General features: G+C 43.2%; 1 protein-coding gene across 1 annotated transcript in view; it reads right to left on the bottom strand.

Annotated features, from left to right (window-relative positions):
• Positions 1-18443, bottom strand: part of KIF21A (kinesin family member 21A) — a 443437-nt gene that overhangs the window by 86593 nt on the left and 338401 nt on the right. The window contains 2 exon segments of the mRNA XM_029617139.1: positions 11951-12159; positions 13668-13722. Of these exon segments, the coding sequence (XP_029472999.1) occupies positions 11951-12159; positions 13668-13722 (264 nt within the window).

The raw sequence follows: 18443 nt of genomic DNA, 5'->3' as shown, positions 1-18443 counted from the left end.
TCTCAGACAGGATCCACTGATCTGGAACTCGGGGATAAAGACCATGATTAAATCCTTTAAACGCAATGTGTAAGTTCCCTTAAAAAACAAAAACTGATACCAGTCTGACAGGACAGATCGACAGCACTCTAGGCTGCTATATAGAAAACCTGGGTTTCTCTCCCAGACTTGGCTTTTGCTCCTCATGCTGGGAAGGATTCACGATGCTACAGAGGTAATGTTCATGGGACATGAGAAATAAAATCCTTCAAGCTAAGTCCTAAAGCTGTCACAAAACCCCCACGTCATCATATAATTGTCCTCATGCTTCATTTTTAACCATTCTGTAGAAAGAAACAAAAGAGAAGCAGAAAGCACACATTACCTTAATATCTCTTCCAGGTGACACTTTATTTTGTCTTGCGGATCCAACAGTCTCTGTTCACTTTTAAAGTCTGAGTCAAGTAGGCATCTAAATCAGAGCCCCATCACCACTCTCATCTCATTTGTATTAGCAGGTGCAGCCTCATCTCATCTCATCTGTATTAGCAGGTGCAGCCTTTCATTCTCAGCTACTTTAAAAGCACTACAGTTTTTAAGTTGTGTTAAGCAGTGCTCATAAGCAGTTATTGCTCATTTCTGCCAATTCAAGTGCATGCAGAGGATACATAGACTTCTTAGACTACTTTCTGGCCTACAAAACAGAACACTACCTAAAGAGAATGGCTATGGTTTAAGTGGAGCAGGGCATTATGTGGCAACTACTCTTATTAATATTTATTCACATACTGCAGCATGGCAGAAGCATTCAGCTCATGCACTACTTAATGGGCTGCAAGAGTTAGTGTGTAAGAAACAGACAAAGTGCACAGTTCTTGAGCAATTTTTACTCCTGTATTTACTATTAATTCTAAAAAAAAAAAACAAAAAAACCCCCCAAAACCCTAACTTCTAATTTACAATACAGAAAACTGTGCGTAACTTTTTAAGACAACAGATTATGTTCTTTTATTGGGGGGAGACTGAATTTCCTCTGATTCTTCTGGACACCAGCTCATTGAGAATCAGCCTGTACTGGGGCTACAGGACCATAAGGCTTCATTTATAACTATGCATGGATTCCCTTCACCCTCATACCCAATTTTAACCCTCCTAATCAAATCAACAGTCCTTGTTCAGGAACCATAGACCATGACTCCTCTGAAACCCAGTACATACATAGCCTGTGACCATTGCATATCCCTTTTGTGCAATAGCCAGGACTCCCTTTTCCCCATAACAGATGATGGGATCTACTAGGCTGCATTAGACCTGTCATGGTAATGCAGTTTATTGGATGGTTCTAGTGGATGTGTTAGATTTCTACTTTAAAGCCCAATTTACTAAGCTAGTGAGAAGTAGAACATGGCAGTGTTACCATGACCACATTAAAAGGCAGAATAATCATCATAAAGCTGCTGATTTGGCCCAAAGTGAAAAAAAAAATCAGTTAGCGCAGGGAAATCTGTGTCACCCTCAAGGTACACCAAAGCACCAATTCCTCTTTCAGAAGTGTCCCCTCCCCCCACACCCATCAATCCCAGCTCTTCAAGAGGCTACTGGGACTCACAACCCCACCAAACCCCATGCACTGCTTCTAAAGGGCTTTCACATCTTCGTAAGAAGGAAGGTGTCACTCTCCCTCCTGCCAGTCCAAATTCAGGCTTCAAAATGACATTCTCATCCAAAGTACTTTAGTGCAGCAATTCTCAACCGGAGTGTCGCCAAGCACCGGCAGGCGTGTCGCAGCTTCCCGATGTCCCACTGCCCCAGCGCAACTGGATGGGCATACCGTGCATTTGCATGGGGCAGCACACCTGGGGAGAGTGGCGGGCTGGTGGCAGTAGGAAAGGCTGCAGGGCTGCCAGCGGCTAAAACAGAAGCCTGAGTTTTTATTTGCATGCACGAGTGTACGCACCTGTGCACAATTTCCACTCCCCCCACAAGCAGGAAGGCCGTTGGGCCGTAGTGGAGCTCATCCCACCATGACCCGAAAACAATAGGAGGCCCGCAGGACCGAGGTGGAGCTCATCCCACCATGGCCCGATAACAACAGGAGGCCTTGTATGTATGTATGTAAGCTTGTATGTGTGTGAGTAAGAGCCTGTATGTGTCTGTGTGAGAGTATCTGTGTGACTTTGGCTGAGGATGTATGTAGAGGTTAGGCTGCATGGATTCAGAGTTCTCACCAAGACACAGACTATAGACCAGTGAGCCTGACTTCTGGGATGGGAAAAACCATGGAAACTGTTATAAAGAATAAAATCACAAAACGTTTAGATAGACATGGTTTGATGGGACACAGCCAACATGGATTTACCAAAGAGAAGTCTTGCCTCACAAATCTCCTACATTTTTTTGAAGGGCTGACTAAACATGTGGGCAAAGGTGAAAAAGTAGATGTGGTGTATTTGGATTTCCAGAAGGCGGCTGACAAAGCCCGCGTGAGAGGCTTCTAAGAAAACTAAAAAGTCATGGGATCAGAGACAATGTGCTTTTTTGGACTGCAAGTTGGTTAAAAGTCAGGAAACAAAGAGTGGAATTAAATGGTCAGTTTTCAAAATGGAAAAAGGTAAATAGTAGAGTGCCTCAGGGATCTGTATTTGGACCAGTGCTTTTTAATATATTTATAAATGATCTGGAAAGGGGTACGACCAGTGAGGTGATCAAATTTGCGGATGACACAAAATTATGCAGAGTAGTTAAATATCAAGCGGATTGTGATGAATTGCAGGAGGACCTTGTAAGACTGGAAGATTGGGCTTCCAAATGGCAGATGAAATTTAACGTGGACAAGTGCAAGGTGTTGCATATAGGGAAAAATAATCCTTGCTGTAGTTACATAATGTTAGGTTCTATCTTAGGAGTTACCACCCAGGAAAGAGATCTAGGCATCATAGTGGATAATACATTAAAATCGTTAGCCCAGTGTGCTGTAGCAATAAAAAAGCAAATAGATTGTTAGGAATTATTAGGAAGGGAATGGAAAATAAAACAGAAGATGTCATAATGCCTCTGTATTGCTCCATGGTGAGACCGTACCTTGAATATTGTGTGCAATTCTGGTCACCACATCTCAAAAAGGATATATCTGCATTGGAGAAAGTGAAAAGAAAGGCAACCAAAATGATATGGGGCATGGAACAGCTGTCCTATGAGGAAAGGCTAAAGAAGTTAGGGCTGTTCAGTTTGGAAAAGAGAGGACTGAGGGGGGAAATGATAGAAGTCTACAAAATCATGAAAGGACTTGAACAAGTTAATGTAAATCGGTTTTTTACTCTCTCAGATAATAGAAGGACCAGAGAGCACTCCATGAAGTTAGCACGTAGCTCATTTAAAACAAATTGAAGAAAATGTTTTTTTCACTCAGCGCACATAGTTAAGCTCTGGAATTCACTGCCAGAGGATGTGGTTTCAGCAGTTAGTGCTCTTGGGTTTAAATAAGTTTTGGGTAAGTTCCTAGAAGTTAAATCCATAAACTATTACGGCAATTAATAAGAAATAGTTGCTTGTGATCTATCTAATGTTTGGTACTTGCCAGATACTTGTGACTTGGATTGGCCACTGTTAGAAACAGGATACTGGGCTTAATGGATCCTTGGTCTAACCCAGTATGGCATCTCTTACATTCTTATGTTGTTTGAAGGCCACAGCCTCTGAGTGAACTGTAATTTACTATTTTGCACTGTGAAATGGTTATGAACAGGCAAGAGCCTGTTATTTCAGTTGGTCTATGATGAGAAAGCAAGCATTAACTTATACTATCGCCTGAGAGAGAGTGAAGGCCACACAGTTGTGCCTGAAATTAATAAGAACTTAGAGGGAGGGAACATCGCTACTTTTCCCAAGCATTTAGGGGTAGATTTTAAAAAAGTGCGCCTTCGCGTACTTTTGTTGGCGCACCAGGCGCCAACAAAAGTACGCTGGATTTTAGTAGATACGCGCGTAGCCGCGCATAACTGCTAAAATCCTGGATCGGCGCGCGCAAGGCTGCCGATTTTGGGCAGCTGGTGCGTGCCGAGCCGCGCAGCCTGACTCCATTCCCTCCGAGGCCGCTCCGAAATCGGAGCAGCCTCGGAGGGAACTCCCTTTCGCCCTCCCCTCACCTTCCCCTCCCTTCCTCTACCTAACCCACCCCCCCGGCCCTATCTCTGGATTTACGCCTCCCGGAGGGAAACGTAAATCCACGCGTGCCAGCGGGCTGCTGGCGCGCAGAGACGCGATCCGGGGGCGGTTCCGGAGGGCGCGGCCACGCCCCCTGACCGAAACCACGCCCCCGGGCCCGCCCCCAAAACGCCGCATCCCACCCCCAAAACGCTGCGCCGATCGGCCCCGCCCCCGACACGCTCCCCTCGAAAAACCCCGGGACTTACGCGAGTCCCGGGGCTCTGCGCGCGCCGGCAGGCCTATGGAAAATAGGCGCGCCGGCGCGCAAGGCCCTGCTCGCGTAAATCTGGGCGGATTTACGCGAGCAGGGCTTTTAAAATCCGCCCCTTAGTGTATAATGAGAAGAGAGAGAGAGAGACAGAGCGCATCTGGATGTGATAGCACAGGCTGATCCTTTGGAAACAAATAGCCACACACAAACTTTGATTCAGTACATCACGGTTCCAGATACTTAGGAAAGTAAGTTTATTTGAGCAATAGGAGGATAGAACAAATAAAATCAGATCATACAGAAATAATTGTACTTTCCTAAGTACCTGGAACCGTGATGTACTGAATCAAAGTTTGTGTGTGACTATTTGTATAGGGAATAAGCTCCTGGCTTCAAGCCCCCAGGTATAATCACAGTAATTGTGTGTGTTTATACTGGGTAAGCTCCCGAGGTAGTCCTGTGTGCACGCAGGCAATACATTCCTCAGGTAGCCCCCCCGTATAGACCTCAGTAAGATTAGCCTTCCCAGATCAGAGCGCCAGTGAACATGGTCTGAACCCAGGACAGTCTATATGAGAGTGCCTGTGTATGTGAGAAAGAGTGTGTGAGAGAATGAATTGCACGTGTATGGAGGCCCTACCTTCACAATGATCTCAGGGTGACTGGAAATCAAAAGTAATTTGATGTTTCTGATCTTTTGAAATATTTAATTTTTTTTGGGGGGGGGGGGGGGAATATAACATTTTAATTATTGGATTTTTTTATTCAGCAGATGTTTTGAAATATTTTATTGATGTTTGGGAAATTTTGGATATTCTTATTCGTTAACTGGTTTGAAATATTTATTCTTTTTACGAATATGATTTTACTATTATGACTGATGTTTTATATTTCTTGATTTTATTATTTAATGTTTTATGAAGAATGGGAATGTGCCTGTTTTTCCATTGTTGCTCTGCATGTAGAGGCTGGTTTTTTTTGTGTGTGGATTCCAGTTCAGCCCTTCTCAGCACGTTTCTGTTTATACTTTCTGACCTCTTCATTCTGAATTTGGTGAGAATCTGTCTGCGTTCTGCATATATTGCTGAGGTGAGGGGTGGGGGCGTGTCAGTTTTTAAAAATATAGATTGCAGGAGGGAGCTGGGCTTTATTTGATAGGCCGGGGCAGAGACTGAATGAATTGGGGGGGGGGGGGGGCTTTCTTCTTCCTGCCTCCCATGGCCCGGAACAGGAAGAGATGTACAGTGGGGCATATGGGAAGAAGAAACGACCATGCTGCATAAAGTACCAGCAGCAGCACAGGCCCAGACCAAAATGAAGTGCATCCAGTGATCAGTAATGGGAGAAAGAACAGTTAGCCCCCACAGTTGATGGGATTTTTCGTACTCAGACCACAGAGGCTGGAGGAGGCTATTGCAGTTGAGGTTTGTGCTGGGGAGGAGGAAGGGTCTTAAGTGAGATAGAGAGGGAGAGAAAGAGACAATGTCGGGGAGGAGACTGGTGCGTGTGAGGGAGAGAGAGAGACAATGTCGGGGAGGAGACTGGTGCGTGTGAGGGAGGGAGAGAGAGAGACAATGTCGGGGAGGAGACTGATGCGTGTGAGGGAGGGAGAGAGACAATGTCGGGGAGGAGACTGGTGCGTGTGAGGGAGAAAGAGACAATGTCGGGGAGGAGACTGGTGCGTGTGAGGGAGAGAGAGAGACAATGTCGGGGAGGAGACTGGTGCGTGTGAGGGAGAGAGAGAGACAATGTCCGGGAGGAGACTGGTGCGTGTGAGTGTGCGTGTGTGTGTGTGTGCGAGTGCGCGTGTCTGGCTGTGGGCCCTAAGGAAGAGGACCGAGAGGTCAGAGTTTCAGCAGCCACTGCTGCTTCTGGTGTGTGCTTTTGACCTGCAAGGGAAAGGAGTAGGAGAGTTGCTGGAGAGGATAAGTAAAGGTGGCTTTTTACGTTTATTTTTCTTGATTGACTGCCATTTTAATTATTGGGTATTATGTGATGTGTCTGTTTTGAAATATTTTATTGGTATTTGGACAATTTTTAATAATTTTTACGAGTTTTTGATTGTTAGATTTATTCTGTTCATCCGTTGTTTTGTAACATTTATTACAATAGTTTTACAATTATTTCTGTGTGGGGATCTATAACAGCTTGGGTTTATCTGTTTTCCTAATAGGAGATGTATTAGTGTTTAGGGCCTGGTTTATTTGTAGTGTTGTCATTTCATAGGTTGGATTGTTGCTGTTTGAGTGTGTTCCATTATGCAGGCGTAACTGAGTTGATTAGTTTGTGTGCATTATTGCAGATCCTGGGACTATGTTAGATGCTATATTTCTCTCTCCATTTCTCCAGCGTGGCTTTCTTGGGTTTCCATTCAAGTTTCTGTCTCCATATTTGTAATCTGTAGTCTTTCTGTATTTATTAAAGTTCGATTCTATGTATGTGACCGAGGTAAGGTATTTTACTAGCGTGTAGGCATTTGTATCAATCTTATTTGTTGTGTTTTCTCAATAGGACATACATTGGTGGTAAATTACTGTCTTTTCATAAGAAGGGCTATTGTGCCTGGTAGTAGAGGGAATTTGTTTTGCTTTTACTGAGATGTCACCAGAACTAGAATATCTTTTTTGTATGGTGAATTGTATGGGTAATGCCCTAGTTCTGCTCTGCACCCATTTTGGGGGTTGAAGGGGTTCCTATGGATGCAGAATGTATGTTTACATTTAATCCCGTGATAGTCACATGTTCAATGTGTGATGCATGTGAGAAACATCTGTTACGTGACTGAAAAAAGGTTGAGAACCACTGCTTTAGTGAACAGACCCCTTATATTTACAAGATAATCATGACAGCAGGTTAATAGGAAATAAAGGAAAATTAGTTCTTATCTGTTAATTTTCGTTCCTGTAGTACCAAGGATCAGTCCAGACTGCTGGGTAATGCCTCCCTTCCAGCAGACAGAGAAAAGCTGAAAAGCAACCGCCATATAACCTGGTGTGCCACCTGCGATCTCTCAGTATAATCAATATCAAAGCAGAATGAATGTAACATTTTTTTTTTTCATAACCAGTGACTAGATCAAGTCAAATGTCGCGTAGGTGTGTAGTCTTCGAAAAATCTGCCAAGAGAAAATACAAGTAGCTGAGCGGACTCTCCTTCCCTTGGGCGGGTGTCTGGACTGATCCTTGGTACTACAGGAACGAAAATTAGCAGGTAAGAACTAATTTTCCTTTCCCTGTACATACCAGGATCAGTCCAGACTGCTGGGATGTACCTAAGCTGTCCTAAAAGGGGTGGGACCTGGAGAGTCCCGCTCAAAGCACACTGCTGCCAAAAGAATCCACCTTCAGATCCTGCACATCCAAACGGTAATGTTTAGCAAACGTGTGCAAAGATTTCCAAATGGCCACCCGGCAAATCTCTTGTGGTGAGACACATTGGCTTTCTGCCCAGGACGCTGCTTGTGACCTAAGAGAATGCGCCTTAAGCCCATTTGGTACTGGGCGCCCGTGACATATGTAAGTCGAAGCAATAGCATATTTCAACCAGCGGGCAATAGTAGTCTTAGAAGCCTTAGTCCCTTTCTTAGGTCCGCTCCACAAGACAAAAAGATAATCAGGCAATCGAAAAAGATTAGTTAATTCCAAGTACCGCAAGAGGACTCTGCAGACATCCAATCTCTTCAGATCCCGAGCCTGAGAATTCCTATCCTCATCTGAGAATGATGGTAACTCAACTGACTGGTTGACATGAAAAGTCGATACTACCTTCGGCAGGAAGAATGGCACTGTCCGAAGAGAAAACCCCAGAATCAGAGATACGCAGAAAAGACTCTCTACAGGACAACACTTGAAGCTCTGAAACCCGTCTAGCCGAACAGATAGCCATGAGAAACACTGCCTTAAGCGTAAGATCTTTCAACGTAGCCCGCTTCAAAGGCTCAAAAGGAGAACCGCAAAGGCCATGGAGAACCAAATTTAAACTCACGGACGGACAGATCGCGCGCACCAGTGGCTTTAAGTGTTTGGCACCTCTCAAGAATCTTGCCACATCCGAGTGAGCAGCAATGGAAGCACCATCAACCTTGCCTCGGAAACAGCCCAAGGCCGCCATCTGCACCCAGAGCGAGCTGTATGCCAAACCTTTCTTTAAGCCGTCCTGCAAGAATGTGAACAATAGTGGCCTGCCGCAGGGACACACTCAACCCAGAGACCCAAGAATCAAACACCTTCCATACCCAAACATAGGTAATAGATGTAGAAGTTTTTCGAGCACGGAGAAGAGTGGTAATAACCGCCTCAGAGTAGCCCTTCCTTCTTAAATGTCTCCTCTCATAAGCCAAGCTGCTAGACAGAAGCGATCGGCCTGATCGAAAAATCCTGGGCTTTGCCGGAGTAGGTACGGCAGATGACTGAGACGCAAGAGACAGTCCACCACCAGGTTGATCAGATCTGCGAACCATGGCCTTCGTGGCCACTCCAGGGCCACCAGAACAACCGGCCACAGTGGGATTCTATTCGCCTTAAATGTTTTCCCGGCCGCTGATAATTTCAACTGCCGGCAAGGGTAGCAGCTGTCCGCTGCTTTGGAGGAGGCTTACCTTTTGGATTACTTCTTGTAATTTATTTCAGTGGAAGGATGCTGCCCAGCCAAAATCTCGCTTCCCTTCCGGGCTCTGACGTCGGAGGGCAGAGCCTTTTCAGACGCCAATAACAGCGGCGTCTGAATGGCGTGCTCGCCGTCAGCGCACCGCCAAAGACGCGCGCCTAAGAGGCTCGTGGCTTTGCCGGGACTCACCTGGGTTTTGCCGGGGATTCTATTCACTAGTCTACAGTGACCAACGGAGCTTGGCTAAAGTGGGACTGTGTCTCAAAAAGATCATATTATTATTCAGGCACTTTGTTTCTTTCTTTTATATGTTGGTCTTATCTCCTCTTGGTAATGCCACATACCGAGAGGAAGGGGAAAACAGCGACTTCTACTCCTATTGTGAATGAAAACCAACCACGTATTTCGGATCTTTTTGTGAGAGCCATAGATTTAACATCAGGAAGTGATGCCGCTGGAGTTTTAGCCCAGGAGCAGGGACTGAACTCCCTGGCATATGAAACATCTCTGAGCCCTGGTGCTCCACTAACACCGGAACCGCCAACGGGAAAAGGAGGAGGAGAATTTGTATTTGAGGAATCCAACCTGAACTTGGACTCTTTTTTTGTGTGAAAAGGGGGTAAGAAGTATACACTCCCCCCCGATAAAACCAGGATTTCTGGTAGTAAAAGACCAAGGGAAGGAACTTAGTACCGAGATGGAAGGGAATCAGGGGGGAATGATGAATAATATTGGAGATGTGAATCGTGTGATCAATCGTCTTAACGATCGATTTTGGCTGGGGGGGGGGAGGGAATCGGATTGTCGCGGTTTTGTTTTTTTTAAAATCGTGTAAATCATAAATCGGGGGAGGGCGGGAAAACCGGCACACTAAAACAACCCTAAAACCCACCCCGACCCTTTAAAATAAATCCCCCACCCTCCCGAACCCCCCCCAAATGTCTTAAATTACCTGGGGTCCAGTGGGGGGGTCCCGCTGTGATCTTCCACTCTCGGGCCACGGGTGCGTTAATAGAAATGGCGCCGGCGCTACCTTTGCCCTGTCATATGACAGGGCAAAGGTAGCGCCGGTGCCATTTTGGTTCCTGTCCCCCGAAATATAAAAAGGGGGCAGTACATCACTAAAAAAAATGTTTTGAAAAACGCCAATATTTAAAAAAAACGCAAATATTGTATTGTTGAAACACTCAAATCTTCAACCCACATATCCTTTATTATAAAAACACCCATAAAAAACATATTATACCCATAAAGGATATGTGGGTTGAAGATTTGAGTGTTTCAACAATACAATATTTGCGTTTTTTTAAATATTGGCGTTTTTCAAAACATTTTTTTTAGTGATGTACTGCCCCCTTTTTATATTTCACAAAATATGTTGTTGCCTATCTATAAATTGACCTTTCAAATTTGGATAATATCGTTTAATTAAGGTATTTGTTGTGCTCATTCCTTGCCACTCGTTGATTTGTAATCCAATAACACAGTGCTACATGTTTTTAAGCATATGAATGTTTATATTTGATATTTAATTTTGAAACAACATTCTTTAATGAATTTGTCATGTTAATATTCATTTTTTGCCACTTGTTCATTTGCAACAGAATTTGATTAATATTCTATTAGAGACTTCTTAAGCTGTTTTTTATGAATATATTTCAGTGGTTCAATGCACTGCTGATAACTAATGGTTGCATGTTGGAAGATTTTACACAAATGAATGCTTTTTGGCAGCTATTGAAGTGTTGAAGGTAAAGCATCTCTCTCTTCTTTATTTTTAAAGAATATACATAAATTATGCTTTTTTGAATATGATGTTTCGGGTATGTTGGTTTTATGTTTAGTTTGTCATCTGTTTATTTTTAATCAATATCTTAGATCTTAGTGAAATTTAAAAAGGTTTTTAAGGTTTTATTAAAGACTTTTTAATATTTATGAGATCTTAAGGATGTTGTTGATTGTTAAAAATTTTTTAATTTGATTATTTATTTGTATTGATTGTTGTTTGGTTTGCTTGTAGCCCCTGAGGCAGCGGCTGTGTGTGCCGCGAAACTCGGCCAGAGTCGGGCAAGTTTTTAATATACGTCTCTGTTTTAATAAACATTGAAAAAGTTCCAGGCATCTATTCTTTTGTTTCTCCTGGGGGTTATATGTATACACACATACATACCCCTCCTAAATCAGCCTTGCCATCGCAATTATGGATCTTGGCCAGAAGCCAATAACCGCAGCTCCTTCCAGAAACCAGCTAACATGGACCCCTAAGTCTTACCATTAGGTGACACCACTGACCAACATCAAAGACACTCTTTCCCCAGGGCTCTAAATGCTGCCTCCCCGGCACCCCTTGTCCCGACTGGCCAGCCCAGTTCTTCCATATGGCACAGCACTTGCCACTCAGCCAGTCCCTAGATATTGTTATTGGATTGTATAGTTTGAGGTTCTTCTAAAGCTGACAAACCATTTTCAGCTTATAATTAAACTAAGGATAGAGTTTATAAAACATCATGTAACAAGAATAATCAGATGATTAGACTTGCAATGCATATAATTTTACCTTTACAGATCATCATTACGGATTATTATTTATTCAATATTCTTCACATGTTGTATCATAGCCATCCATGCAAAGATTTTTCTACATGTGCTTACTTTTGCTTAGAGGTTTGGTAGGATTCAGATTTCTTACCACTAACAAAATTTCAAAAAAATTTACCTCACATGCAATGTTTAGAAAAAGTAGAATTCTACAACAGTTTCATTAAGACCAAATAATTTGTCATATACAGTACTATCAAAGTTTTTCTTTTACTATTACAGTTTTGTCTAATCTATGCAATTCTTTTTTATAGTCTGAACACTGAATTAAAATAAAGTTGGAACATGTTAAGAAAAAGAAAAAAAAAAAAAAGAAAGCAGAGGTTGTTAGTACTGCCAAGCCAGACTTACATGCTGCCTATCTTAGAAGGTAAGCCAGCTGGTTGGGGATGCAGCTCTTTTTCCCTAGTACTTGTCTCAGTATTCAGTGTCATCTCCTGCACTTCTGCAACAGGAGCAAGCTGACAGGGCAAGGAAGCATCTCCCGCACCAAGGTGAGAGGCCAAATCATTACTATCTGCATAAAGCAGTTCCAGTTGTGTTGCAGTTCTCCTGCGAGCCTGTACAGAATAAAACAAAAAACAAAAACATTACCCTGTGTTTGTAAAGCAAGAACAAAATAGTACTATATAACAGATACCCCAGAATCACACTTACAGCTTCCTACTGTATTAGTTTTGAAAGGTCAAGTATGACCGGTCATGTTCAGGCAATTTATTTCATGCACAATGATTTATTTACCATAGACTACTCTAACATTTAACACAAAGATACTGACTTTGGCAAATGCAATGTGACCAGTAACACATGGCAGTACATGTATATAATATATATGCTTTATACATACACTGTATTTCAATGTGTTATTGGTCATAGTTATGCATGCACTATTGGCAGAGAACTCAATTTAAGTTAGGTTTAGATAATATAATATGTATAGCTCACATAAAACAAACAAAGCAAGCTGGTGTTTGATCCCCAAGTGTGCTTTAGGAAGCATCCCGATACCTGCCCCTCAGGAAGAATTAGTACAGACCAGCATTTCTTAACCTACTCCTGGAGGCACACCTAACCAACCTGATTTACTATGTAGCTGCATGGAATGTACATGAGATTGGATATCCAATGTATGCAAATCTATCTCATTTACCGCCGTTATGGATATCCTGAAAACCAAACCAGTTAGGTGGGCCTCCATGATAAAACTGTAAAACACTGTTGCAGACATCTGCAAGCTGACTGCAGCTTTTGTAAAGAAGGACCCTTTGGTTCATGAACACTGTGATAGGGTTGCTACTGCACAAAACACAATAAGCAATACATTTAGCTTAGGGCTTCCCAAACTTGTTCTGGGGACCCCACAGCCAGTTGAGTGGAAAAGTAGCCAGGTGGTTAGAGCAGCAAGCTGAGAACCAGGGAAGCCAGTGTTCAATTCCCTCTGACACTCCTGGTGACCTCGGTACAAACCTCAGGTACAAACTTACAGGTCTATTTACCAAAGGTTTTCTCCCATTCCTTATCTATGAGAAAATTGTTCACTAAATGACCCCCTTATATTGTAAGCCCTCTGGGGTCAGAGAAATACCTACAGTACCTGAATGTAATCTGCTTTGAAATGGCTGATCAGTCATGAAAGGCAAAATATAAATTTAAAAAATTTAATTAATCAGGATATCCACAATGAATGTGCATGAGATAAATCTGAATATACTGGGACTCCATGCATATTACTGTGGGTATCCTTAAAACCCAACTAGATGTGGGGTCCCCAGAACAGGTTTGGTCCTGGTATAGTTTAAAAAAAATACAAGTGGTTTGAAACGCGCATTGTATACAAAATAAAATGTTCTTGATAGATAAATAAATCCAAGAGTTAAAGAGAAGGAAATTAAACTTCAACTCCCTTCCAGTTAGTAAAATTTTTACAAAGTTATTGAAATTGAAATTTTGTGTATACATAAATAAGAACTTTTTTTTTTAATTTTAAACAGGGTCTTCTGAAGTTGATTAGATGCTCATCTAAGCTGCTGTGCACAGACAAAACCACAAAAACCTCGCTTTACAGTACCTTGTTTTTGGGTTTGACTTCACCGCAGAGCTTCATGAGGTCAGAAGACAATGAACTAGATATAAATAAGTTACAAGGTGTGTAAGGTGGAACAATGAATTCTTGCGGTAAAACATTTAACAACTAATTCCAATAAAAAGAAAAACTGGTTATTACCTGCTAATTTTCATTCCTGGAATACCCCAGATCAGTCCAGACAAATGGGTTTTGCATCCCTACTAGCAGATGGAGTCAGAGAACAAAAACGTCTCTGAAACTGCTATATAAGTTAGAGTGCTACCTGCAGTCCCAAGATAAGAACATAAGAACATGCCATACTGGGTGGTCAGACCAAGGGTCCATCAAGCCCAGCATTCTATTTCCAACAGTGGCCAAGCCAGGGTACAAGTACCTGGCAAGTACCCAAAAACTAAGTATATCCCATGCTACTGATGCTAGTAATAGCAGTGGCTATTTTCTAAGTCAACTTGATTTATAGCAGGCAATAGACTTCTCCTCCAAGAACTTATCCAAACCTTTTTTAAACCCAGCTACACTAACTGCACTAACCACATCCCTGGCAACAAATTCCAGAGTTTAATTGTGCGTTGAATGAAAAAGAACTTTCTCCAATTCGTTTTAAATGTGCTACAAGCTAACTTCATGGAGTACCCCCTAGTCCTTCTATTATCCAAAAGAGTATTATTTATTTTATTTATTTAGAGATTTTTTATATACCGCGGCACGTTAAAAACATCACCTCGGTTTACAATGAACAATAAATCAGCAACAGGCTTTTCAATTAAATGAGATTAAGAGGAAACATTATAAATGAACAATAAATCATTATAAATGAACAATAAATCAGCAACAGGCTTTACAATTAAATGAGATTAAGAGGGAACATTATAAATACCACATAAAACAAAACTATTGAGGCATGCCTAATAAGAAAAGGAGATCCGAAGCAGGTACAATAAAACTTAGCAATGTAAATAATAGATTATTAAATAAATAATAAGTAGTAAATAATAGATTCACATTTACCCCTTCTAGACCTCTCATGATTTTAAACACCTCTATCATATCCCCCCCTCAGCTGTCTCTTCTCCAAGCTGAACAGTCCTAACCTCTTTAATCTTTCCTCATAGGGGAGCTGTTCCACCCCCTTTATCATTTTGGTCACCCTTCTCTGTACCTTCTCCATCGCAACCATACCTTTTTTTAGATATGACCAGAATTATACACAGTATTCAAAGTGCAATCTCACCATGGAGCAATACAGAGGCATTATGACATTTTCCGTTTTATTCACCATTCCCTTCCTAATAATTCCTAACATTGTTTGCTTTTTTGACTGCCGCAGCACACTGAACTAAAGATTTCAATGTATTATCCACTATGACGTCTAGATCTCTTTCCAGGGTGGTAGCTCCTAATATGAACGAATTAAAAAGCTAACCTTACTCCCTCCTCTACATGAGGAGGGGAATTAAGTAGAGCCCTTCAACAAGAGCCCATGACCACAGCAGGAATTGAAACCCCTGAAAATTAAACAATAACGACAAGACTTTCTCTGAGATAACTATCTTGCAATAGAGTGGGGCTCTGGACTGATCTGTGGTATTCCAGGAACGTAAATTAGCAGGTAAGAACCAATTTTCCTTTCCTGTTCATACTCCAGATCAGTCCAGACAAGTGGAATGTACCCAAGTTCCCCTAAACTGGGCGTGAACCTGAAAGACCAATTCACAACACATGCTCCCCAAATAGCACCACATTAGGCATCCAAACATCTATTCGGTAATGTCTGGTGAAAGTATGACGTGACAACCACGGCAGGTCTCCAGCAGATAAACCAACTGACACTCTGCTCAGAAAGCTGCCTATGCTCTGGCCCCTTCAGCAAGGACCTGCCCTTTCAAATAATAATTTGAAATTAGGGCCTCTTTTAGCCATTATACAATCGTAACTTTCAAAACCTTGCACCCCTTCTTTGCCCCACTGAACAGCACAAAAAGGTGATCAGACCTTCGAATTCCATTAGTAACCTTCAGACACTGAAGTAAACACTGACGGACATTTATTTATTTATTATTTATTTCAGAGCTTTTATATACCGAGGTTTAGCAATTAGCCTTCACCCTGGTTTACAGTAGAACAACTTGTTACATAGAACAGTAATGTAACCCTCTGGGTCCGCCGCATCCAGATGCCAAAATGAAGTAAGTTTAACCAGCTGACAGATAGAAAGACAAAAAATTACCTTCGGCAAAAATGACAGAACCGTCTGCCATGAAACCACATTCACTGAAATTTGAAGAAAGGGGTCCCTATATGACAAGGCCTTTAGTTCTGAAATTCACCTGGCCAAACTGATAGCCACTAGAAACACCACATTCAGAGAAAGATCCTTCAGGGATGTCCCCCATAACAGCTCAAAAGGTGAAATGGTTCAAAAGGAGAACTACAAAGAGCCTTAAGCACCAAACAGATGATTCAAGAGGGGTACACCAAACTAAAAGGAGGTCAAAAATGCTTAGCGCTCATCAGAAAACCACATCCGGATGGACTGCCAAAGAAACTCCATCCACCTTACCTTACAGCCTAAGACTGCCATCTGAATACAGAAAGAGTTATATGCCAACCCCTTCACAAGCCCTTTCTGCAGAAAGGCCCAATTTTGAGGACTGACACACACATCGGGTCAAGCCCTTCTTCAACACAACAGAGCTCGAACACCTTCCACACCCTGACATAAGCCCAGGAAGTAAATGGTCATCTGGCCTGATGTAAGGCAGTAATAACTGCTTGAGTACCCCTTCAACCATTACCACCTTCTATCAAAGGTCAAGCCACGATACAAAAAGTGATCCATCTGATCTGAAAAAATTGGACCCTGCCGGATCAGCTCTTGAAGATGACCTAACTTCAGAGGACCACCAACTGCGAGATTTACCAAGTCTGCAAACCAGTGTTAACGTGGTCCCTCTGGTGCCACTAGTATAACACAGATCTCTCACCAGCCACAGAAGAACCAACACTTTGATACCTTCCGAGCTGCACTCTCGACTGCTTGCCTTGGCATTCCTTCCTTGTCGCCATGAGATCCCACTGAGGAATTCCCCCACCTGGCCTGAATTAGCTCCACTGCTTCTGGCAATAATTCCCATTTTCCCAGGTCCAACTGCTGCCAGCTGAGATAATCCATTTGCATACTGTCTACCCTGGCTACATGGGTCGCTGCCAGTGCCACCAAGTGAGTTTCTGCTCAAGCAAACAACCGCTGAGCCCACTGTTGCCACATTGTCTGACAAAACTCAAACCGTACGAACAATGACCATAATGTTTGTATGGATGACCACCAACCCTGAACTGCTGCTGCCATGATCCTTGCTTCTGATATGAGAAAGCCCTCCTGTTGGCGTCATACCCTCTCTTTGGCTTATCTTCAGGCAACTAGTTGCTCCAGATCCTAGCTGCACACTAACCTCTCTCCTTAAAGAGGAGATCACTGAGGTGGGACTTGGACCAGATGTTCATTTTCGAATTGTGTAACCAAAGAAAAAATATAGCTGATACTACTGAAACCATAATCCCAGGTGACGTCCAAAACAGATCATAGGACGCACATGCCACGTAAGCCACGACTGCTTCTGGATGTGCCACTTGCCTAGCGGAGGCTGAGGAAATCTGTCCTTTTGCCTGCAAGATCTGTTCCCACTGCAGCCAGTCCTGCATACTGAAGGTCAAAACGTCGAACATCCTTTTTAGGTGAATCAGCAACTGATCCTGAGCAACCTCCAGTGTGGCCGAATACACCACCCAGGTGGTTTTCTTCTTAACTGCACAGATTGAAGTATCAGCCTCCGGCCAGGGATACAGCTTAGCCATAGCTCTCCTCATCTTCAGTCCGGCTTGTGGCGTATCCCACTCCTGGAGAACTAATTTCTTTATTGTTCTATCGAACAAAACATCTTTGGGGAGACCCCGCAGGCCTTCCCTGATAGGGTCCGCCCCCCCTTCATAGTCGGACCCCAGCTGAGAAATTTCAACTCCCAACTGTTCTAGCAAATGCGGGATCAAAGGCCACAGTTTGTCCATCCTGACCCTCCTTAACCTTGGCTGCCCCCAAAGGGCTCCCTCCAGGGCCCTCAGCTTGACTCCTGAACCCGTGTCATCAGCATCATTGCTCAAATGACCTTGAAGGTCTAGCAGATGAAAAAAAGCATATGACCCTCCCCAAGGGTCTTGCCTGCCCACCTTAGCCTGTTGCTGGGGACCCAGTGGAGAAGCACACTTGCAAGATACTCCCCTTTTTGGCTAAATAAGCTTTATGCTTTAAGAAAAACAAAGTCCAAGGAAATTCTTGCCAAACCACTGGAATCTTCCCTCATGAGCTCCCCAGCCTCATCACCGCCTCTCTGGGTCCGCAGGGAAATCATAGTGGGCCGGTGATAAAGGGGGTGGGGAATCCCTCCCTTTCCCCGATTCTGCCTGCTGATTGCCACACAATGACAAAATGGCCACTGTTCCGCCAGCCGAGCTCTCTCACCTGTTGCAGCTAATCAGGTGATAGTTTTATCCCTCGCTACCTTAGCAGCTGCCCCACGAGCTTTTCCTCCTGAAGTACACTTTAGGCACATAATCCTCTCTCCGCAGGCCTTGTAGCCCTTGCTGTGTCCCGCAGCCGCCACCATTATGTGCGCACCTGCCACAACGTACACTTACACTTAGGCGCATAATCTTCACCTCGCAACCCTGCAGCACTTGCTGCGTCCCATGGCCACTGCCATT

This window comes from Rhinatrema bivittatum, chromosome 9 (genome assembly GCF_901001135.1).
Source record: "Rhinatrema bivittatum chromosome 9, aRhiBiv1.1, whole genome shotgun sequence".
Classification (NCBI taxonomy): domain Eukaryota; kingdom Metazoa; phylum Chordata; class Amphibia; order Gymnophiona; family Rhinatrematidae; genus Rhinatrema; species Rhinatrema bivittatum.
The sequence above is the reverse complement of the archived record's forward strand: the minus strand, read 5'-3'. Positions and strand labels throughout refer to the sequence as shown.